This window comes from Amblyomma maculatum, chromosome 1 (genome assembly GCF_055883805.1).
Source record: "Amblyomma maculatum isolate TAMU_Amacu chromosome 1, ASM5588380v1, whole genome shotgun sequence".
NCBI classification, from domain to species: Eukaryota; Metazoa; Arthropoda; class Arachnida; order Ixodida; family Ixodidae; genus Amblyomma; species Amblyomma maculatum.
In genome coordinates, this window is record NC_139344.1 from 211730577 (window position 1) to 211753745 (window position 23169).

At 42.0% G+C, this 23169-nt stretch overlaps 1 protein-coding gene across 3 annotated transcripts in view; it reads left to right on the forward strand.

Moving 5' to 3' along the window:
- LOC146205520 (LIM domain-binding protein 2-like) overlaps positions 1–23169 on the forward strand; it is a 300230-nt gene that overhangs the window by 262852 nt on the left and 14209 nt on the right. The window contains exons 7-12 of one of the 3 annotated variants that reach the window (XM_084590235.1): positions 12497–12562; positions 15713–15847; positions 16946–17035; positions 20381–20504; positions 20916–20966; positions 21967–22106. In XM_084590235.1, coding sequence (XP_084446361.1) covers positions 12497–12562; positions 15713–15847; positions 16946–17035; positions 20381–20504; positions 20916–20966; positions 21967–22106 — 606 coding nt within the window. The remainder of the gene's footprint in view (positions 1–12496; positions 12563–15712; positions 15848–16945; positions 17036–20380; positions 20505–20915; positions 20967–21966; positions 22107–23169) is intronic. The other 2 variants (XM_084590236.1, XM_084590237.1) reach the window with 2 other exon arrangements.

Below are 23169 nucleotides of genomic sequence, written 5' to 3' on the forward strand. Positions count from 1 at the left end.
TGTTTTTCTTGGGGCACACGCAGTTCTCCCCCATTTATTTACACATCCATTCAGTCTGTACCGCTGGCTGGGCAGAGTGTGGAGTGCGCACCTGATAGCATTATGTGCGGCTCTAACATCATTGTGGTAATAACGAGCAGAAAACCAGACGTGCAGACACACATAGAGATGTTGTTTCATGGGACTGCGTTGCTGGTGAGCCCTGCATAGGAATTGTTATTTTTTTTAACAGGAAAGCTGCATCTGTCTTGTGAGGTGTGTATTTATGGAGGGCGCCACATTAACTCTGCCTGTGCACATAAATCTTGTATAACTACATTTTTGCACTCCGCCGAAATGCGACCAGGGCAGCACAACCATTGAGCGTAATGCAGCGATTAGTGCTATACATTGAATACAGCACTTCCACTCGAGCTATGAAATTACGGCCGTGGTTGCAGAGACTTGACTGGGCAACCTGACTGAGCTAGCACTTGACTTCTGGTCTGCATAGCTTTGCTTTTGCATGTGCATCACCATGGGACACAAAAAGTCTTCGCAAGCATTGTCTTTTCACAATGATTGTAAACACAGTGCTTGTGATGCTTCTGCAGTGGGGCAACAAAGCAACAGCTCAACATATCAGAGTGGGGTCTACACATTTTCTCCTGTTATTTTATCTGGGCATGCCTTCAGTTCATGATTTTGGGCAGGGGTTTAGGCAGCATCATTGGCTACATGCTCTTCTTTTTGTATTTCATTTGTGCATGTTTGGTGCATCTACCCCTGGTGAAAGTTTAGAGGCTGATTGTGTTGACGTTATGTGCCAGTTACAGCAGTGCTACGAGTGTGTCATTTGTCAGCAAGTTTCCCAGATCAGTTGTCATGAGATTGTTTAGTAGTACAGCGATAACTACCACTTACTAGTTAAACATGACTGAGGGAAATTTGGCCATAATTCTTGGACTTGCATGATTAAATTACCATGGGAGTTCACATATTTAGGGGAGAGCTGTTTGGCTAAGGGTGCCTATAAAAACGTTGGCAATAGATGGTAGATCAAAAGCATGATGTAACTTCCTTCACAGTCATTTGCTGCAGCTGTAGACTGTGTGGTGACATATCTAGTTCGAGGATCCGTTGTTTAACCTTAAAGAAAGAATGCATTCTTAGTAAGGCAGTTAAAACTTGTCCCGTTTGGATTTCATTTATTCTCTTAAATATTCATTTAAAAAAAATTGACTTTGCTATGACTTTGTTTCCATTTGTTGCGGTCATGCAAGAATTGCTTTTCATTTAGTGCAGATTTAGAGGCATAAACACTACTGTGTTGTGGCCACTTGCCGATTATTTTTTTTTATGACTGGTCTCCAGCGTGGAATGTTTGTGCACATATGTTTGCATAAGGTGGATAGTTAAACTATGTTGGCAAGTTTCTGGTGAATCATCACTTTGTCGAAAATGCATGTTTATAGTGAATATTATATAATCTTGTGCTTAGTAAAGTCACTAGGTGTTAGTTTGTTATTTGGAGAAGTGCTGTAAAAAAAAAGTGCAGCGTGCAAACCTGTCACATTTTTTTGTTACCCTTCGGGAACATCAGTCTTGTTTCTTTCTGAGCATTTTGTGCATACTTGTGTATTCAAAATGCCCTCTTGCTGTGTGGCGGACTAGTGACTAACAGCTACAAATGTGTTGAGATAACATATCAGATTCTGCTTCTAGGCTGCTGTGAGTAATACTAGATCTTAATACTAATACTAGGTGTGTTCATGTGCAGTTATCCTTGATTGTACTTAACTTGGCTCAGAGTTGTAGAAGAAGCATTCTTCAGGAATAAATATCCAGGATATTTTGAAATAGAGGCTTCAGAGTATGAGCACTGCTGAAGTAAAGGTGTTTGTATCACTATTAAAACAGCAAGCACGGTGGCTCAAATGCAGGATAGATAGCAAGTGCTTGTTCACTGTACATGAAGTTGGGACTGTCCTGGTGCACTTTCACAATTGGATGCTTAGACACCAAATGATGTACTGTTTAGGTGAGATCACATGCAGAGTCGGGCAGGTTCCTGTGCAGAAGGTGCATAAATTTTTGTGGAACAGCTACTCTTGCTCATCAGAACTGCACTGTTGCATGTGAAAGTCTGAATTTGATCCATTGAGTTAGCTTAGAGAGAGATTGCCTAACTTTAGGAGAGTTCGTAAGCTTTCTGGTTTCGTGACATATTTGTGTTCCACATGAGCGTATGACCTAGGAGATTGGGTGGGTATGATTTACATCCGTGTCTGTCTCGCAGGCATTGTGTGAAAGGTGGTGTGTAATGTCTCAAATTGCCTCTTGTCTGTGATTGCTCCAATTTAATTTGGATCGCTAGGAGATCTCTAACATGCACTAACATTGCATAGCACACAGAGGCCTGCGTTTGTAGAAATTTGGCATGGAAAAAATCGTCCGCTTGCCCTTCCATCGCACACTGGCAAGCAGCCTGTCAGGCTCCACTTGAATGCTTTCTTTTTCTTTCTTACGCATAAGGGACATAACAATCTTTGTTCTGTTTTGCTGACATGTTAGTCATTGTTGGTTTCCATATTGGCGGAAATCTTGAAGGTGCTCACTGGCCAGTACATATTATATGGCATTTCACTCAGCGCATGCAATTGCAACTTGGTGGGTGGTGGCCTTGTACGATCAGGAAAAATAGTTGTAGCCTTTGTTGATAAATATTTGAGACTTTGTGTCTGGTGCCCCAGTAATTTTGTAGTCTGCTGTCTGCTGCTGCAAGCAAAAAATGCCACCTAAAGAAAGACAATTTGTGGAGGGGCGTGCATATTTCCACCATAGCAAAACACCCATCAAATGGCTGCCAGAATGAACTTGTGTGACATTTTGGGTTTACACGAGTAGGGTGCTGAAAAACCTTTTGCAAAAGCTGGAAAACATGGTAATTCGGTTTGTGAACTGTCCACCTGTAAAACTGTTCAATAGGAGTGTTACCAGCAGTCAAGTGTTCTCTCTTGGGACCTATATGGTCTCCCAACCTATCTTGTCATTCATTCTATTCTGCAGGCCACATTTATACCAAACATTGTGGAGTACTTGTTATGGTTCTGCCTGGTGACATATGGAATTTTGTGCATTGTATTTTCTTCTCCTATGTATATGTAAATCGGTACTACTGCCATATTTTCCAGTGCATAAGACGTGGTTTCTTTTACAAAATGTTCGGTAGTGAGTCATGTACAACGGTGCGTCTTATGTGCGTTTTTTTTTTTTTTTTTTTCATTTTGCTGAATGTTCATCGGCAAACTTTATTGCGAAACGGTAATGGTAGCGACGCCTGCGATTAAAATATTTACAGTCGTTATAGTGCTTAGAATTGTACAGCCGTCTCACTGGCAGCATGCCATATGTGGCGACATCCTTGCTCCTCGCCCTTTCCACGCTGCCAAGACAAGCCAGATCGAGCAGACTCTTTTTTCCAGTGACGATTTACAACATTGTCTAGTGGCTGTTGCATGTGTGTTTTCTCCTTCCTGCATGTGCTTTGCCATGTACGTCAGAGCGCTCGCACGCAGCAAAGATCAGCGCGGTGATTATGAGCGCAGAGAGGACTCCTGAGCGCTGTCGCGAGAAATCGACGACTGTGTACAGAGTTTTTTCGTGCATAAGAGTTGCTTCCTTTTTTTCTATCATTCGCACGCGCACATAAATTTTCTTTCAGGCATATAGCACGCGATGGTCGAGGAAGCATATATTGTCAAGTCCTACTGCCCTAAACTGAATAAATTTGGATGCGTCTTATATACCAATGTTTTGTTGAAAGCCTCTAAATATGAGGGGTGCGTCTTATAAACCGGAAAATACGGTACTGATTTGTCAGGTCTTCTTGCCACATTTGGTTGGTCAACTTCCCCTTCTGGTCTGTTGCCATTGCACTTGGCTATTCATGATTCTGGATAAGTCTTACTGGCGACAGCCGCATGTGGGCTGTAATGTAAGAAGTGTGTGAATGGTGTTTAAAAAAGAAAGGAGCAAGCAATCTTTCCAGCAAAAGGTGTATGCCTTCTGTTGTGCATAGAGAAGCTATTATTTAGTTTGCGTTCATGAGCATGGTCCATATAAATGGGAAAATAAAAAATTGTCTTCCATGCAAAAAAAAAAAAATGCTTTCTAAGTCCCCTTTTAACTGTAATCTGCTGTACTTTTAAGCCAAATGAATATTATATTGGAATTGCTCACACGTGTGTGTTACTCGAAATGTTTTATGCAGTCGTTATGTCCCCTGCCCCCACTCCCACCTACTGGTAAGATATGACTAGGTCTTTCTGCCATGAGGAATTAAGGCATTTCTATGTTGTAGGTGGTTTGGTAACATTCTAGGAGCAGCAGCAACATGGATTGTTCTGCTCGGGATTTAATTTGGAATTTTGTTCCAAGAAACTGCACTTCGGTTGCTTTCATCTGATTGGAGAAAGTGTTTGGGAATTTTAATTCATTTGTAAGTTAAAATCAGTATTATATTCAGGGTGCCGTTTGTTTTATTGAAGTGTTCCAGACCTGACTATCATAGGTGGCCTCCCTGTGTTTGTCTAGTCTGTAGCATTTCAGCCTGATGCACCCATGTGTTTGGGCAGATTGCGCTCCTTTGAACGTAGTGTTTTTCTTAAAAATGGGCATATTTAAGGGTCACCAATGGCTGCTTGTGCTTGGCCAGTAGACAATGCTTCAATTGCAAAATGCTATGCATTGAGCATGCATTTTCATAGTGGTGCTGATTAGTGTTTTCCTGAAATTTTACACATCTGCGTAGCCCTTAGCAGCTGAAGATGGTGACACTTGAAGCTGTGCATTTTTAGTGGCGACTATAGATAGCACAGTGGCAATAATGCCTCCTCATGGCCGTGCTGGGATCTGGGGCAGCAGTATTGTCGTTGTACTCTATGCACAATGCTATGCAGCTACTGTGCTGGGAGCGAAAGCTTTTAGCTGAGCACATTGCATCTTCTTTGTGGAACTGAATGTGGATCACAGAAGAATTGCATTGGTGCTTTCTGGGGCATGCAGTTGAGCTAAGAGGGCAGCACTCGAACACTAACCGGGCTGTGTGAAATCTGCCTTTTTTACCATTGTAGCCAAGTAAGGTCAAGTTGTTTTGTGTAGGCTGTCAGCTAGCGTGGTTACAAAGTGCTGTATTTACGTGAATATGACAATGTGTGTAATTACAAGTGTGACAAAAGAGAAAATACTTCACGCTCTTTTCCGAACCATGTTCTGAATGAAATGGATGGTTTTTTAATTGTTGCAGTTTCATAGAAGAGTATAGGCACCAAATTCCTTCTTGCATGTTTTCTTCTTTAAAATAATGCATTACGCACTAGTAGTACATGTGAATCACCCCATGGCATGTATTTGCCTGTGACCACTAGGGGTGATGTGTATTTGAATTCCTTCTTGATGTTGTTTCAGGTTCATCAACAGAACGATGGCTGTGATGACAAATTAGTGTTTAGGTCACATGAGATAGAAAAATGGTAATGAATGGCTGATACGTTATTTATTGTCATTCCAGCGCTTGAAGTAGCCTTGCTTATATCTTGTAGTAAACTAAAATTACGCATGAGCGATTATATTGCGGTTTTTAAGGGAGGGGGTGGGGGGTGGTGGAAATGTCACCTAGGCGTAAGCTACACGTTACAGCCATCATTGTTCAGGTGATAAAGCTGAAACACAAAGAAGAAATTAGATTATAAATTATATAACGGTTGTAGACGAATTCCACATGGCTGTATTCTGTTTATTGCTTGGTTTGAAGGATGAAAACAGCAACAACAACTTGGTCCCAGTCCTTAAGATGCTGCAGTCTGAATACGCATACTGCCCCGGAAAAGAGTGGTGGTTGAAGTGGTACACTTTGTCCGTTTTATTAAGTGTGGGTGAACTAGTTTAGACATCAGTGCACATTCGCACTGGTCTCATCACTAGGCTCCACGCTGCCACGTAGTGCTGGCTTGCATTTCTGGCCTCTGGCCTTATGGTCTCCAGGTTCATTGCAACAACAGTGTCTAGGTACGCGCTTCTTGTATTCTCGTTTTGGGTGTTTTGCTACAGTTGCATTATGCGTGGTTTGCTTTTGTAGGCATGTTTGTTCAGTTCTATTTGTTTAGGTTATCTTATAGGTAACTCATGAAAAGGGATCCTTCATGCTGTCATGCTAATATATTTCTGCATTGTTGTTTCGTGGAACTATGAGCTTGATGGCTTTTCACAAACTGCGTCACATCAACAGTAGTTGCTGTATTATTGTTAGACATTGTCGCATGCAAGTGTCAAGCAGCAAGGAAGCGTAAGGTATATCTGCTGGGGAAATAAGTTTGTTTAACTATTTTGTCAGAACCCTTTTAAAGTTACCTTCCTGGCATTGTGACTCTGCATGTGCGCCTCTCCTTCTTGGTCGTCTCCCAAGCTTGAAGGGTTAAGGACAAACTGCTAGCTTCTATTGCGCATGAGTAGTTGATGCTGGTGACAGGCGCAAGCCACTGATGTATGTAGCTTTGAGCGTACATGTGCCACTTCATGTGCACAGCTGGCACCTGGTAAGAGTGGATTGTGCCTTCCTTGCTCATGGGTGTTTGTTTTTAAGAAGTTTTCTGGATAGGAGACAAATTTTCGTGCAGTCCCAGGAGGATGCTTCATCTTGAGACAGAGGTTCTCAATGCAAAACCAAAATTCAGACAGTACTGGAGGCTGTAGACTAAGCATTGTTCAAAGCTCAGAAAGCACAGAGTAAAATATTGTATGAAGAATTCCTGAGGAAACTGAAGAACAAAAAGAGATAGGCAGTGAAAGTATGTGACATTTTCCTACCTAAGCTTACCACCATGAACACCTCGCTGTCATTGGTTCTAGGTTTTGTATTTTCCTCTTTTCATGTCCTCCTGCTGAAGAGCCAGCATCATTCAGTGGGTAGTAGATAGCTATTCTTTTTTTTTTTTTTTTTGTAATGTTTTTTTGGGAAATCTGTGATATTTGAAACCTCCTCCGGGGTCGGAGATGTACGCTTGTAGCTTCCAGCTTCCAGGATTGCATCGATGACATGGGCTGCTGCTCCACATAAACGGCATGTTTCTACAACTTATAATGCATGCAATGCTGGTAAGCCCCCAAGAATGGAAAAATACAGAACCTGAAAATTGTATGACATCAACAAACTGTTCTGCATGGTAGCACCATACTCTCTAGTGCTGATGTTTTTGTTTTGTTATATAACGCAAGAAATTTTGTACATAGAAGACTATCTTCTGCCGTATTTCACAAGTCCTTCATGTAGAAAATTTATGTTGTGAATTTTATGTAATGTTTCTGGGAAGAGATGACTTGTTTCTTTTCCTTTTTGGTCACAAATTTGCTGTGTAAATGTTTTCTTCACATTCTCTTTAACAAAACATGTTGATGGGACGTTGCTTATTGCCTTAGGGCATAAATGAATATGTAAAAAGAAAATTTATCGCGGTAATAAATTAAGGAAAAGAGGTTGGCTGTTTTAATAAAGTTCAAAAGGGAGTGATAAGGCTCCTGCGTCTAAGCATTATAAGAAGATGGGTTGTTCGGCGAAAGGCCCACTGCTGTCAGATGCCGAATTCTCGGCTTCAGTGCTGAGCGAACTCACAAGTGGTGAATATCTTTCCTCATTATTTTGTGAGTGGCAGACAGGACACCCTCGACTTGGGTATAAATATCAGTATTGAGGCCATGTTCGTGTTACAGCAGGTGTGAGGGCAACCCCGCCCCGTAACCTCCATAGCACCGGGTAAGACTGCCGGGGGGGGGGTTACCGCACACAGAAGGTCAAGAGCGCGTGTGCGGCGCTGGTGGTGCTCCTTTTTTGTAATGAGGATGGTGGCATCATCCATACTAAGGAAGCGTGGCATTGATTGCGTGGCGGGTTGCAGAATCTTCAGAGCTTTGCGAACTGAGTAGGTCACGTGGGATTCACCCAATTCGAACGGTTTGCGAAATTGATACTACAAACTAATATCAAGCGTGCTCTGTTAAGGCAAAAAAATTCACTACACTACTTTTAACTACTACTTTCCTCACAAGCTGGTGGAGGAAGAGTACTAAGCTAATCAGTGAGCAGGCATGAAACCAGTACTGGAAAATGGCACTTAAATTCTGGGTAAAAGATGCAGAGGGTGAGACGTAGATTAAGCAATGGAGAAAAGGCACTGAGGAGTCTTATCTGGAATCATTCAATGATTCAAGAGGCAGTCTCCTGCTGTTTGATGCAATATGTCTCAGAATACAGAAGGTACAACAGGCATTTTGACAAGGAATATGATGTATATGCTGTATAATACATCTGGAAACAATTGAACATATTTTATTGGAGTGGCAGTTTGTCGATTCAGGCACAGTCACTCTGTTTTATTAGGCCTTAGAGCTTAGGGGTAACAAGAGGTAATGTGAAGGAATCTCCAGTAGGAGTCGCTGGAAAACGGCTATCTTAAAGGCTGTGCAGTTACATAAGAATAAATGCACAATTCAAAATTAGAATTTCCGTTAGTGTAAAGGAAACTTTTTTTTTTTTCTTTTTAAATGGAATTTCTATATAGTATGCATAGATTGGATGAAATGGTTAGATGAATGTAAGGAGAAAAAAAACTTGTCTGGCTACCTTTTTGCAGAGCATGTTCCTAACATACATCCAGCTGAGGAGAACTTTGGCATTTGGTTCACATTAAAGAGCCCCTGAATTGGTATTTGAGGTAATATTCTAATGCAAAAAATCCATGAAGTTGGTTTTGAGAGTATTCAAGTGAAATTTAGGTGCCTTGTGTGGAGCCTCTAATTTACAAATAATTTTTAAAAGATGGTCCTGACAACCACTTGCAGCAGATTTGGGAGACTGATCCCCACACACAAACCTCCCCTGTGACATCACTGGGGCGTGCTGGGTGTGCCCGCTCATTGGACGCTTCCAAGGTCTGTGGGCAGGGTGGTGTGGTGGGGTGCGCCAGAGTGAGGCAAGTTGAGGGCGAGCATCATTTTTTATCACCCATATGTTTGGTGCTAATGAAAGTAGCTTAAAAATTTTGTTGCGGAGAGGATTGATGGGACACCTATTGCTCGTGCACATTTTCTAGTTTTAGTGAATAGCTTATCATGGGCCTTCTGTCAACTCGCTTGCCGCTTTATAGGAAGGCTGAGGGAGGGAGCTAATACGGATAGCTGAAGTCTTGTTGCTGAACTATTTGCTGTGGAATCACCTGCAAGCTTTATATTTCTAGAGGATTGAAGATGTCACGCTTGTAGAGAGAGGAACTATGGTGAGGGAGATGGGGGGGATGCTAACTTCAATAGATTGATAGGTTGGTGTTTCAGTATTTTGTAGAAATCGGTATGGTTGCAGGGCTTTCATTCGGGATCGGAGACATCGGTGTTTACTGACTTCTTGTGGTTGGCATTACTATTAGAATACATCATTTAATTGAGTCTTCAATTTTGACACCATATATATTTGCTAGTGTTCCGTACATCTGTGCGAGAGGTGTTCAAAAAAAGTTGTGCCTCCTGCACTGCAACTTTTGCATTGACGAAAGGTGTTGCATCCAAAGCAAAGTTTTGGATGTTCTGTTTCTGTGGATCGTAACTTTTTTTTTTTTTTGGCATCCACTAGTGGTGATGTGGTCACCTGTTCCACTGTTGTAGTAGCCTCTGCATACTGCTGTAGAAGAAAAGGGAGCCTCTTTTGCTTTATCTGTCTAGTGTGAGCATTAACACTGTTGGGATTCTGGCTGTGTATAAGAGGAACGCCAGAAAGATGCACAATGTCTGACAGGGATCACCAATGCAGTGTGTTTATGTCAACAGCTGCCCTTATTCTCTATTGTGGATTGTAGAGGCTAGCAAACGTGGGGTGGAGGTGTATCTGTTGATTGGAACTGAAAGGTGACATGGTTCTGGGAACAACATTTAATACTCAATGAACATCTTGCAACTTTTTCACTTGATACAAAATGTTTCAGCCCAGACGACAAAACACCCCATATTTAGTGCTCACAGAATCAATTCACACATTCTTTTCATTTCCAGCTTGTTGCCAGAGTAAGCTATGCTAGTCTTACATGAAGGCATCTTGACAGGCAAGATCTTTATATGCTGTGTAGTCATTTTGGAACTTGTGCTAGTATTAAAAATGTCAGGAGTAATGGTGTAGGATTTATAATGCAAGCTGTAAGCAGAAATGTCTACTAGGTATTAATAGGGATTTACATTAGGTAATCTTGCTGGTCGTATTTGCTAAGGATGATGATCAGGCTTCATTAATGCAAGCCATACTGCTTTAATCTCCAACATCTTTGTGCCACTCTCTTGTTTGCGGCTTAAAAATAAAGTGTGCTTTGCATATCCTGTTTGTTGTATGCAGATTGACATGAGCATTGCAGCTGGCATGTTGCCGTGATGTCTGTGCATAGCATGTGCTGTATGAATTCTTTAGACTAATGACCATGACAGAGGTGAGTCCTGCCCTGACCAGGCTGTACTCGCTCCTGCCCGAGTGCCGCCTTCTCATGCTTGAAGTTATTCTCTGTGTAGCTGCATGGCTCTTGACATGCACATTGCATTCTAATTTTGCTCTACTGTTCATGGCAGCATAGAAAAATGGCCGTCTCTGAAAATTGCATTTTCTTTCCCCACTGTTATAGCTACTGCAGGGCCATAATTCTACTACAGTTCACAAATAGTATGCTCTCGTTGGGCTTCGTACCCTGAAATGCAACTGTACGGATACAGGATCATGTTGAATAAGTTCTGTGCTTTTGCTTTTTCTCTGATCTTGAGAACTGGGCACACAGCATACACCCGCGAATTGAAAATCATTGTTCAGTCTGTGTTTTCCGATATTATGAATGTGTCCTTATCTTGTGATGCCCTCGGGTTGGTGTGGCATTGGCAGTGTACATAATCCGCATTGCATGTGCCAAAATTGTGGTCTTTAAACAGTTGCCGCTTTTCCAAATATGCATGTAATTGGCTTTATCGATGCTCCAAAGAAATTATCATTGTTCAGGAAAGTTGTGATGAAAAAAAAAATTGCTGTCTTTATGCTCTGGAGAGATTTATGGGAGCTTTAGTTTAGTACAAATGGGGGCAGAAAACTGGGCAACTTGGTTTGGGTACAAATGAGACATGGTTTAACAATGCGAATAACACAGATAAACCGGGTAGAAGTGAGGCAACACAGTGCTGTGCAGCATTGCCCTTGTGAGGCAGCTGTAACTATCTGAAGCAGTTTGGCCTACTGTAGTTATGGGCAATGCTTCAGTGGCCATTGTAAAAGCGGCTTCTGTGTAGACTTCACTGATGTTGGAGGGGACGTCTGGGGCAGATATTTTTATATCACATTTTCTTGAGAAGAATTGCTTTGCATGCAGCAAAGGGGTGTGTAAGAAAACAGTTGCAAGTTGAAAAAATAACTTCTTTTTTGATGGATATGTTCTTCCCATTGTTTTGCATATTTCGTATATCATAAGGTATCTTATGTTGCCAGTTTCACGTTTCCATTGCGAATGGTTCACCAGCAAATGCCCTTTGTTTTATCCAAATGCTCTAAAACATTTATTTGAACCAGGCTAATGCCAAATGTACAGCATGTTGTGTATTGGAATATGCTATTTGCTTGTAACGCAAAGTGTATTGTTTTTCAAGAGGAAGCTAGTGTGAAGAGCTAGAGCACAGATATTACACTGGAGCCATTTATCATATATTTCCTGCTTACTTTTTAATTTTGTTGTTGCTTGAGCTACAGGTTGCTTTAATCTGGTATGAAACATCTCCATTTTCTTTGTGGGAGCATCTTGTTTGAGCACCTATTTGAATAATGGAGCTTATAGTAGTCCATCTTCTTTGTTTTACTTTGGAAACATACTACGAGTACAATGCAGTTTTTGCAGGTGATTTCTTTGTTTGAGTTGGTGTGCACTTTTGCAAATTTGTGGGAGCGAGGAGGAGGTTCAGCTGTGTGACCTGTTGCTCAGGTGGGGGTCAGATGGAGAAGAGTCTGCTCTGGGTGAGGGAAGGGAGACTGGAGAGGAGACCTACCCTTTAATTGATTGGGTTGCCATGGCGAGCTGACTGTATTGATCCCGTTGCCATGGCAGCAGCTCCACGTGTTTTGGCTTCTGTGTTCTCTCCTTCTTTCTCCCATGGTATTGATTAAAGGGCGGGCCTTGCTTCCCGCCCTTTTGGTGGAAGGGAAGGGCAGCAAAACTTTGTCAAAGTATTTGCATACAGTTTGGGCAAAGTTTACTGGAATTTGTTGCCTTACAGCTGAGACGCAGTAATGGAAGGGAGGCTGGGCATTGGTGTGTGGGGGTTCTTCTGTAGAGGTAGCTGGATGAACTGTATGCTTTTATTGCTTTACTCTCCTGTTATCGAATGCCTTGCTGGACTGCAGATTTTGCTTCGATGCTTGGTACATTCTTCTTATTTTATTCCTTGGTTCTTTTTATAGGGGCTTGGAGGGCAGTACCCAGCAGATCCTTTGAAGGAGCAACTTGCCAAAGACAATGCTGTCATTGTGAGTATTGCTGTAAGGATAAAGATGTTAAAAAGTATGCATTTGTGAACTATGTGGTTTGCTCATGCGCTTAATTATTGACTAATATAGAAGCATACCCTTGTTTGCAGTCCATTTAAAGTGTGTGTTGAAACTTTTTGGGTCTGTTTTATTTCAGGTTGTGCAATCTCTGCATGTTTGTTTTTTATAGCTGCTTTTTAAACTTCACGACACTTCCTTGGGCTGGGGGGGACAGGTGTCATTGTTTTATAGCACATGTGATTTTATTTATTTATTATTACATGTTCCTGCAGCGCCTGAAGGCATTATTGCAGGGGGGGAGATGACAAGTAATCTTGCTGGGAACGCCAGTGATAAAATACATAAAAATGAAGAAAATAACATGACACAAGTGATAATGCAGAATGAAAAACATGCATCAAAAGGGGGCAACTGCGCGACGAACAAAGTGATGAAAACACTCAAAAACAAAGTAATGAAGAAAACACACGCAAGAGAACTGGGCGCCACGTCACACATCCGATAAAAAAGCCCGAAATAAATTTTCAGTGTAACACTCAGTGATGCCAGCTGGCAGCCGGTTCCACTCATTGATCGTCAGTGGAAAAAACGAGGTTTTATACACATCTGTCCGGCATTTTATTTCGCGGATCTTCCACTGATGATCAAGTCGTCTAGACAAAAAGTGAGGTTGAAGCAGGTACCGGTCTTTGTCAATGCTGAACTTTCCAAAATAAATGCGATACATGATCTGAAGTCTGAAATGTGTTCTGCGGTGAGCTAAAGATTCCCAACCAAGATGATGTTTAATAGACGTGACACTAGATGAAAAATTATAATATTTAGACACAAATCTGGCAGCATTATTTTGGACGCGTTCGAGCATGTCTGATAAGTAAATAAACTGGGGATCCCATACAGGGAATGCATATTCAAGAATTGGCCTTATGTAAGTGAAATACAGGAGCTGCTTGACATTTGACTGCGCTTTGCTGAAATTACGTTTTAAAAAATTAAACATTCTGCAGGCTTTCGATGTAATATGCTCAACTTGTCTCGTCCACGTAAGGTTAGAGGTGAAATATACGCCGAGATACTTTTATTCAGAAACTTTTTCCAGGGGAACATTATTTATTGAGTAGCAGGTCGGTAAAGGGGAACGCTTACGAGTGAACGAGACAAGTTTGCATTTTGAAATGTTCAAAGACATTTGCCCTTTTGAGCACCAGTACTGTATAAAATTTAAGTCTCGCTGAAGTTTTAATGCGTCAGAAGAACTTCCCACAACATGGTAAAGCACACAGTCGTCAGCATATAGCCGAACTTGGCAGGTGAGGTCAAGAACAATATCATTAATAAAAATGAGAAAAAGAAGGGGTCCAAGGACAGACCCCTGGGGCACACCTGAGGAGACGTTTATGGAATCGGAGTGACAACCGTTAATTACAACACGCTGCATGCGGTCCTGGAGATATGAATGAAGCCAGTCGAGGATATTGGGGTGCAGACCAAGACAACGTAACTTATGTAATAATAGCACATGAGGTACAGAATCAAAGGCTTTTTTAAAATCCAGAAATACACAATCAATTTGATATCCGTGGTCAAAAGAGGAAAACAGATCATTACTGAACTCAAGTAACTGGGTGGTACAGGAAAAACCCATTCTAAAGCCATGCTGAACTGGCGTAAAGAAGTCATGAGAGTCAAGGTGTTTCATGACTGCACTGTAAATTATATGTTCCAATGTTTTACAACACACGCTAGTCAGAGAAATGGGTCGGTAATTAACAACAGACATTTTCGAACCGCTTTTATGCACTGGGACGACATTAGCATTTTTCCAGTCATTTGGCAAACATGCCGAGTTAAGCGATGTTTGGAACAAGGTGACTAAATAATGAGCAATTTCGTTAGCACATGATTTTAAAACAAAGGTAGGTACACCATCAGGGCCGCTGGCGGAGGCGGCCCTGATGTTATTAAGCAGTTTTAAAACACCCTGGTAAGTAAAAACAATTTCAGGCATGGTTTCGGTAATAGATTCACGAGTGTTCGGAAGTTCACCGATGTACGCTGGCGCAAAGGCAGACTGAAAATATGCATTAAAGCGGCAGGCTTTATCACCATTAGTACTCACCATCGACGTCTAAGTTTGGGATTCCGACTGGTTCGCGTCCGTTGTGTTTCAGAAACGTCCACAATTCCTTGGGATTACTACGCAGTTTAGAACCCAGATTATTAAAGAAGTTATCCTTATGAGCTTTAATTTCAGTTTTTAGTGTACTGCCAAGGGCCCGAATTGACTGCAATACAGCAGGGCAACGATTCTTTTTATACGATTGAAGAAGGCGATGTTTTTTCCTGACAAGCCGTCTGATTTGTCGCGTGATCCATGGTTTGTCGCGGCGCCGCTTACCAGAAAGAAGTTTTGTTGGGATGTATTTATCAATTAGGCTGCCCAATTTATTTTTGAATACCTCCCAGAGTGAAATGCAGTCTAAACTCTGACTTAGAGTAATAAAATTGGGAAGGAAGGAAGCAAGTTCTTTATTCATTGATGTATAATCGCCCCTGGTAAAAACAAAGACTTTCCTAGGGAGACCTTTTGGAATTAAATAAGGAAAATGCCTAACATTAGCAACAACACAACTGTGATCACTTATTCCTGGTATGATAACAGTGCCGCGCACTACCGATGGTCGGTTACAGAAGAGTAAATCTAACACTGAAGATGAGTGCTGAGTTTCCCGAGTAGGCTCAGTGACGTACTGATATAGATCATTAGTAGTAATTAATTCACAAAAAAGCCAAAGACAATGAAGATTGATTCGTACGAAGAGGTTTGTAGTCAACCCATTTGAAATCAGGCGTATTGAAATCCCCGCCAAACAGAAAGTCATTTTTTAAGCCAAGCAAGAAATCAGACAGTGACCTGAAAATGTCAGGGTTGGTAGCGGAAGGGGGACGGTAGACGGAACCAATAGTCAGGTCCCTTCCATTGCTTAGGCGTAGGTTACACCACACTGATTCGCAGCCAACTAGGGGCGCTGTTATTGCATTTGATTCTTGTGTTGTATTGCATTGTTTAAGGGAAGGAGTTAATGTTGCATTGTGCACATATTCTGATTTCGTTCTACCTTTCATTAGGTTTGCACAGAGGGCCGCCTCATCCTTGAGTTCACTTTCGATGATCTGATGCGAATCAAGTCTTGGCACTTCGCAACACGCACACATCGAGAGCTGGTCCCAAGAAGTCTAATTGCCATCCAGGTGAGATATGCGGTACGTTGCTCAAATTTTTTATTCTACACTTTTAGTGTAGTCTTTCCACTACTATTGGCCTTATCCAGCCAAACTGTATACTTGGCTGAAAAGTGTGTGCGTGTGTTATGATGTATTTCGGAGTCACTGAGAAAGCAAGTGATAAGACATGCAGCTTTGTTTGCTTTTCCTGACTCATATTGTTGCATCGTTGCAATTTGCTGCACAGAAAGTTAAGTGTGCCCCATAAAGCTGTGAAATTGATCTTGGATCCATGAAAAGGATACTGAATGACCATGATTGATAATCTCTTTGTGAAACTAGTTTTTGACGAACCTTATTGGGATCCAAATTCGATCTATCTTCTTCATACAGCTTGCAGCTGATTTTGTTCAGCCACCAGGTTTCCAGTTGGAAATTCTAATAATTGTGAAAATGATGCATATTCATAATAAGTGCAAATGGACACTGCATGCTTCATACTCTCTTTTCACAGTCTGCAGTTAATTTTTTCTTACACTGTGCAAATAAATGACCTGCTAATGGAATGTTCGGGAGGTCTTTTCCTTTTGCAGCATAAAAAAAGCATTGTTGCAGCTGTAATCATATGTGCTGGTTCTTTATGGCAAATTGCATGCTGATAGTGTCGAAATAATGTGGGGCATGATGTGTCATCAGCAGTTAGGCTTAGAATTCTCTGCATGCTGAAAGGCAGTGCTGCTGTCAGCTGTGTAACTAAGTGGTTAACACTACCCTCAGAACTTGCTGCAGTGTGCTGCAACCGTATAAAGCTTGGCTTGACAAATTGCATGAAAGCAACATGCATACTGCACAGCAAAGTATGCATGCATTGCATAGCTTGCACATTGCGTTAAGCTCCTTTTACTGATTACACTGCCCTTCTGAAAATTTTGTGAAGGCTAGTCTGTATTTGCAGGAATATAATAAGGGGAGTTTTTTTTTTTTTTTTTTTTCAGTTTATCAGTTATGATACACTGCAAGACGCGTTCTTAACAGCAAGGGGGAAATTGGCTGCTTTTAAATTATTAGATTCTTTGCTTGGCTTGTACATCGAGGTTCATTTGGATTACATTGCTTGTTGGTATATTACTATTCCAGGCTCAGCAGCAAGATCCTGGAATGTTGGAGCAGCTGTCGAAGAATATTACAAGACAAGGCCTGACGAATTCAACTTTGAACTATCTCAGGGTATGTAAACATGAGACAGAATTCATGAGCTCATTGAGCTCTTTGCCTGTGTAGTTGTTTTCAATGATCACACTCAGCGAAAAAGTTTCTTTTTTTTGCTTTGCTGTTTTAAAGAACATTGGTTGAACTCTTAGTGGCATTCACTTATATCAGTGTCTAATAGGAGCGTAATTACTCATTAGCCATCCACAAAAGTGCAGCTATGTGACAAGATGCTAATGAGTAATTACCTCCTCACTACAAACCTACTCTACCTTGACTGGCTTGGATGGTGCTTTCGCTTGATACATTTGCAGTGTTAAAAATATGTTTGCAGTTTTGAGAGCTCAGTTGTTGCATTTTGCTTTTTCTCGGAGGTGGTAAACAGTGCAGTGGTTGTAACAGCCTAAGCTTTCCGTGATGAAGGTAAGGTGACATCAAGCACTGCGATTGCCCGTCCCTAGTCGGGCTTCTTATTGAAGTTCTGTTCTTTGTTTTTACAAGTCAGCAGTGCAGTAAGGGAAAGGGTTTTTCATTACAAGAAACCTGCAGAAATACTAGAGGAGTCAGGTGCACATTGAATTTGCTATGAAAGTCAAGGTAAACTTCTGCCTTAAATAAATTTTGTCAATTTTTGGGAAGAAAGTAACTGCTGGCAATACTGTGGAGGTTGTTTTCTGACTGATAGTTTGCTTTTTCGACATATCAGACACAGGTGGGCATTGCTGTTGTGACCAGTCAGTTCTTTGCAACTGTGAAAGACGACATTTTGGATTTAAATGGATTCATTTTGACTGACTGGATAGTGTAGGCTTCACTAGGCTTGGCTATTCCTCATTGCCACTGTAGATAGTGATAAAAAGGATGCATTATTCATTGTCATTAAGGTGCCCTCACAGATCCTGCTATCGTTTTGAAAACAATACATGTGTAGCATCCATTGTGGCATTGACAATGCCTCCCGTGAGGCACTTAATGGTATCAAGTGGAGCAGACATGGTGAAAGTATGTGTGTAGTTTCAGATAGTAGAGAATATTAGACAGTTATACAGGGTGACCAAACTGACTTTAGCCAAGGGTTAAAAAATAAAAAATTTGAGGTATGCCTGAAAATCTACTTGCATACAGCTTGCAGCCATTTGGTGCACCACTGGGAATTTTATATTTTGCAATGAACTAATTTGTAATTAAGATATTTTTTTCTAATTTATGAACTATTGCCCTTAGACAATAAATGTGATTTAAAAAGTTGGAGTACAAATTCCTTCTCTTGAGCGATGGGAGGCCGTTCTGGTCAGCTCGGACCCGGGCATTCAAGCCTTGGCCACCGAGTGGGCCACTAAGGTCGCCGCCAGCCATGGACTGGAGGCCATCTAAAGCGGACAGTCTGCATCTGCATTTTTACGAAATAAATCTTTTCCAATCCAAATGGAGAGCACCTTCTGGAAACGCCCATTCCATTTATGTTTGATAAAGAAAGGCCCGCTTGTATCTTATTTCCAAGCTCTAAAGAAAGCCTGCAAAATAATAAAAAAAATATCACGTGACTAACACATTCACACGCCACAATTGTGGTGCTCTCAATTGGGGTTTGAGAGAACGAAATTAGCTGCGGCCGTGACTCTACAGCCCAGTCCCAGCGGTAGGCTGATATGTTGGCGATCGTTGCAGTGAGCGCTGTTGGCTCGCTGCAACTTGCACCGTCAACTGTGCCAACTGCATGAAGTGGACAAAGAACCCATCGCAGACTTATCGGCCTGCCGCTGCAGGCCATGAAGCCACGGCCGCAGCTCATTTTCCTCACTCAAACCACGGTCGAGAGCATCGCAATCATAGCGCGCAAATGCGCCAGTCACGCAATATTTTTTGTATTTCGCGGGCTTTCTTTAGAGCTTGGAAAAAAGATACACGTGAGGCTTTTTTTATCGGAAATAAATAAAGAAAATTCTCTCCCACTTTGCATATCACATTTATTGTCTAAAGGCAATAATCAGTAAAATGGCAAAATAAAATATTGCCTGTGTTGCACCAGATAGCTGGCAGCTGTATACAAGTGGTTTTTCTGGCCTACCTCAAATATTTTATTTTTTAACCCTTGGCTACAATTAGCTTGGACACACTGTATAATAGTGCGAAATACGATGTGCAGATCACCTTGAGTGTGCCATGTGCTGGCCAGCTACACGCACAGCGACTGCAACGGAACCAATTAGCACATGCACACTGGAGGCGCGCGGAAGCGAATCGCAGCGAAGTTGCATTCCTGAAGCCAATTTTTTGCAGAAAAGCTTTTTTTTTTAGGTTCATAAGATTTTCTGACTGTTTATTTATTTCCAAATACTGCAGGCAGCAGCGCTGCCCAAGCAAGAGTGGGATTACATGTGTTACGGTAACAGTTCAGCAAACATATTTTCATTACAGCGCTCAACAATAGATGGAGGCAAACGGTTCCACTGATGCGTTTTGAGGGAAAAGTATGAATTCTGGTAAAGCTTGGTCTTGGCGAAATATGGCTGTACTACTTTGGAGTGGTTCAGTCTACTGGATCTCTGGGGGTCAGCAAAAATATAGATATCATGTGACAAACAAGATTCATTATACAGCGTGTAAAAAAATTCCAGCCTAGAGACCTGACGGCATACTTTAAGGGGTTCTAACTAGCTGACTCGGCATTGAATGGTAATCAGAAAAAATAAACCTGGCTGAAAGACTCTGGATGCGCTCTAGCTTGATAATGTCCTTATTATAGCACTAGTCCTTAACTATTGAGGCATACTCGAAAACTGGCCTCGCTAGAGAGCGGTGCGCTTCAAGTTTGACGCCAGAAGTAGCGCCTTTTAATTATCTGCGAAGAAAACAATATCAGCAAACAATTTCACACCTACACTTTCATACACGTTTTTGGCAACGCTATTGATATAAATTAAAAATAACAAAGGACCCAGCACAGATCTCTGAGGCACTCCGGTCAACACATTAGTATAAGCAGATCTAAATCCTGAACATTCTACACATTGGGTTCTATTGCTTAAATATGCCTGTAACCAGCCAGTCAAATTTGTCTAGAATCCCTGCTTGTTTAGCTATTAATAAGCAAAGGGTGCAACATGCAGTTGAGTCTTCGATAGGTGAAGAAATAAGGCGTCAACCTGCTCGCCTCTTGTCAACGTCCAAAGCAGTCATGAATGACCGATAAAAGTTGCGTGACAGTTGGGCCTTGTCATTTCCCATGAGATAACTCTCAATGCAAGGAACAGCTTAGAAGACTATTGTTGCGTTTTGCACTATGCTCGCCCTGAAGTTTGTGGTTTCAGTTGTCTATGGTGGAAATGGCTACACTGACAGCTGGCGGGTGTTTTTGTGCAGCTTTGTGTCATCCTGGAGCCAATGCAAGAGCTGATGTCACGGCATAAAGCTTATGCGTTGAGCCCTCGGGACTGCCTCAAGACCACACTGTTCCAGAAGTGGCAGAGGATGGTTGCTCCACCAGGTAAGCTCCGATGTACTCTCATTGCATAGGATAGCTGTGTTGCACACCCCCTTCCTTCTGTGCATAGACTCATGCTTAGGACACAGTTTTGGTCATTTTATCTTAATTTTAATGAACTTTCTGTTCAGCTTTCTTTTGTTTTCATTTTGTATTGTTATTAGTCTTTTTAGTTCCCTTCTAGCATCCATATAATAGTTCTTTATTTTGTTTGTATATTCAGTTGGAAGGATTCATTTGAAAAGGAGGTAGCTCAGGCTACTGGATGAGAGCTTAAAATACTGTTGAATAGTTTTCCAGCTGCATTGCTGAGATGCTGCAGATTCTCTGTAATGAATTGAGGAGTGCTTAGTGTGAAGAAATGAAGGGAGAGAAGCAAACCTGTTAATAAACTTGATTGGTTGACTCTGCCAGGTGTCGCACACCGCGGAGCACCTAATGACCTAAAATCAGCTCAAGATATAGGTATGTGGTTTCATACTGTGGGTCAATATTCCAGTCTCTTGTTTCTTTGAGAGCCTAACAGATCTCTACCTGGGCTACTAACAGCATGGAGGTGAACACTAGGCATCAGATAAAACTGGCATAAATTGTCTTTTTACACCTGCACATGGGGATAGGTTTTGTCTAAGACTTCGCAGCTTTGAGGCGTTGAAGTGGAAGGTGATATTTCAAATACCTGAATGCAGCATCCTTTCAAACAGATATATACATCTGTCAGCTGTATATAACCTTTCTGTAAAAATATTCGAAGGGTTAATCTGGTGATTTCATTTTCCGTGAAAGTCTGCACTTGCTGATTTGCAGCCTGTGGATGAGGGACACTTAGTATTGTTTGAGAAAATAGCAGTGAATCATGCTAGTTAGTTGGGTCTATTGTCGGCTGAGTTTCTTTCACAGTGTAACTTCAGACTGCAGGGCTACTAAATCAGCAATGCGTAAATGTGCTGTCAGGCATTGTACCGAGTATAATCAGAATGTCCATTTCATGCCAGCTGAAGATGCCTTGTGCTCAGCTCTTGAATCCTTCCTCTTTGGTGATGGCACTTTTTGTTTCGTTCTTTATTTTTATTATAATTATTTTGTTATGCTCATTTCAAGCTGTTCGTCCTCTTTGGGTTTTGGCCTCTGCTTTTCTTATGTTCTACGTGTTTGGCACTCCACACAACTTCTCAACCCATTTGCATGTTGGTTCTGGTTTGCACATGTCAACCAGAGTGCATGCACTTTAGTAGCCGTTACACCTTCGTTTCTTTGTGTGCTTTGGCACCTTGTTTTTGGTGCCTGTCTACTACGTTGCATGCAAGTGACTGGATGAAGTGTGTGCTGTTGCTGGGTGCATGTGACTGTCGCTTGCCATTTTTGTGCTGGTTTCGGACTGCTTTATATGTGCACTGCCCTGCTCTGCTGCTGTCTGTTGGCACCTTTGAGAAGGATTAGGTGACTCTGGGATGGCATTTTTCAGAAACCCAGCGACCCCCAAGCAAGCGCCGGAAGAGGAAATCGTCAGCTGCTAATAATGCCGGCAGTGCAAGCAATGCAGGGTCTGGGGGCAAGAAAAAGAACATGTCACCCGGACCTCCAAACTTCTCACTTGCATCACAGGTGAGTGAGGAGCAGAACACAGTGTAGAAATCTTGATTGGTGGACACACGAAAATCTTGACACCCCCCACAAAAAAAAATGTTTTGCATGTCTACCTGCGACGAGCCATGCACTCCACATTGATTATTTTGTTGTGTAGCAAGCAGACAAAGACAGAGGGCAGTCTTGGCACACAGGTGACTTCATGAGCATGGGCTGCACACAATAAAATGGTAGTGCTCCCTTTTTACATCCATGGCTTGTTATTCTGAATGACCAGTCAAGTTAACGCTAAAGTGGCCAACCAGTTTTTCAAACTACAGTAAAAGCTCGTTAATTCAACACTGACAGGACTGGGAAAAATTGTCGAATTATCCGATTGTTGAAAAATTGAATGAACAGCAAAAAATTGTTTGCTGCAACAGGACGTACCTTTATTTGGCAAAGAAACTTGTTATCTTCGTCCGCTTTTTTGAGCGAATTTGAGCGACTACGATAGCTCTAACAGCTGCCAGGTGCTCCGCGGCACACGCACTGTCAGGCGTTTGTTCACAGAAGTCCTCCATCACAGACAAGGCTTCTGCGGCTACTTTCACCGTGCACTTCGGCATTTGGGGCAACTGCTCACAATCAACATCTTCCGATGAATCGTCGTCAGCGCCTATCACTTCTTCCATTATTTCATCCTCGGTCAGCTGACCGACAACGGCGACACCATCATCGATCGACACATGATCAGCAAACCGCACTGCTGAGGGCAAGACACCCTCTAAACAGCTGTCGTCTTCTGTGGTTGCGGCTGAGTCCGCTGCTTCAGTCGGCAGTTCCCCTGCACAGCAGTTCGGTTGTACAAAACCACTGTGCTGGAAGCAGTTAGCAATGACTTCTGCAGGAGTGTGGGCCCATTCATGAGCAAGAATGTTCAAAGCGCTAAGAAGCATAATATCATATTTTTTCACAGCTTCCATACACAGAAGCATGCCTTGCAAGACGTGTGTCTTGTACTTGCATTTTAGATGCTGAATTACGCCCTGGTCTATGGGTTGAAGGGCCGCGGTAGCATTCGACGGGAGGAACGCAAGCT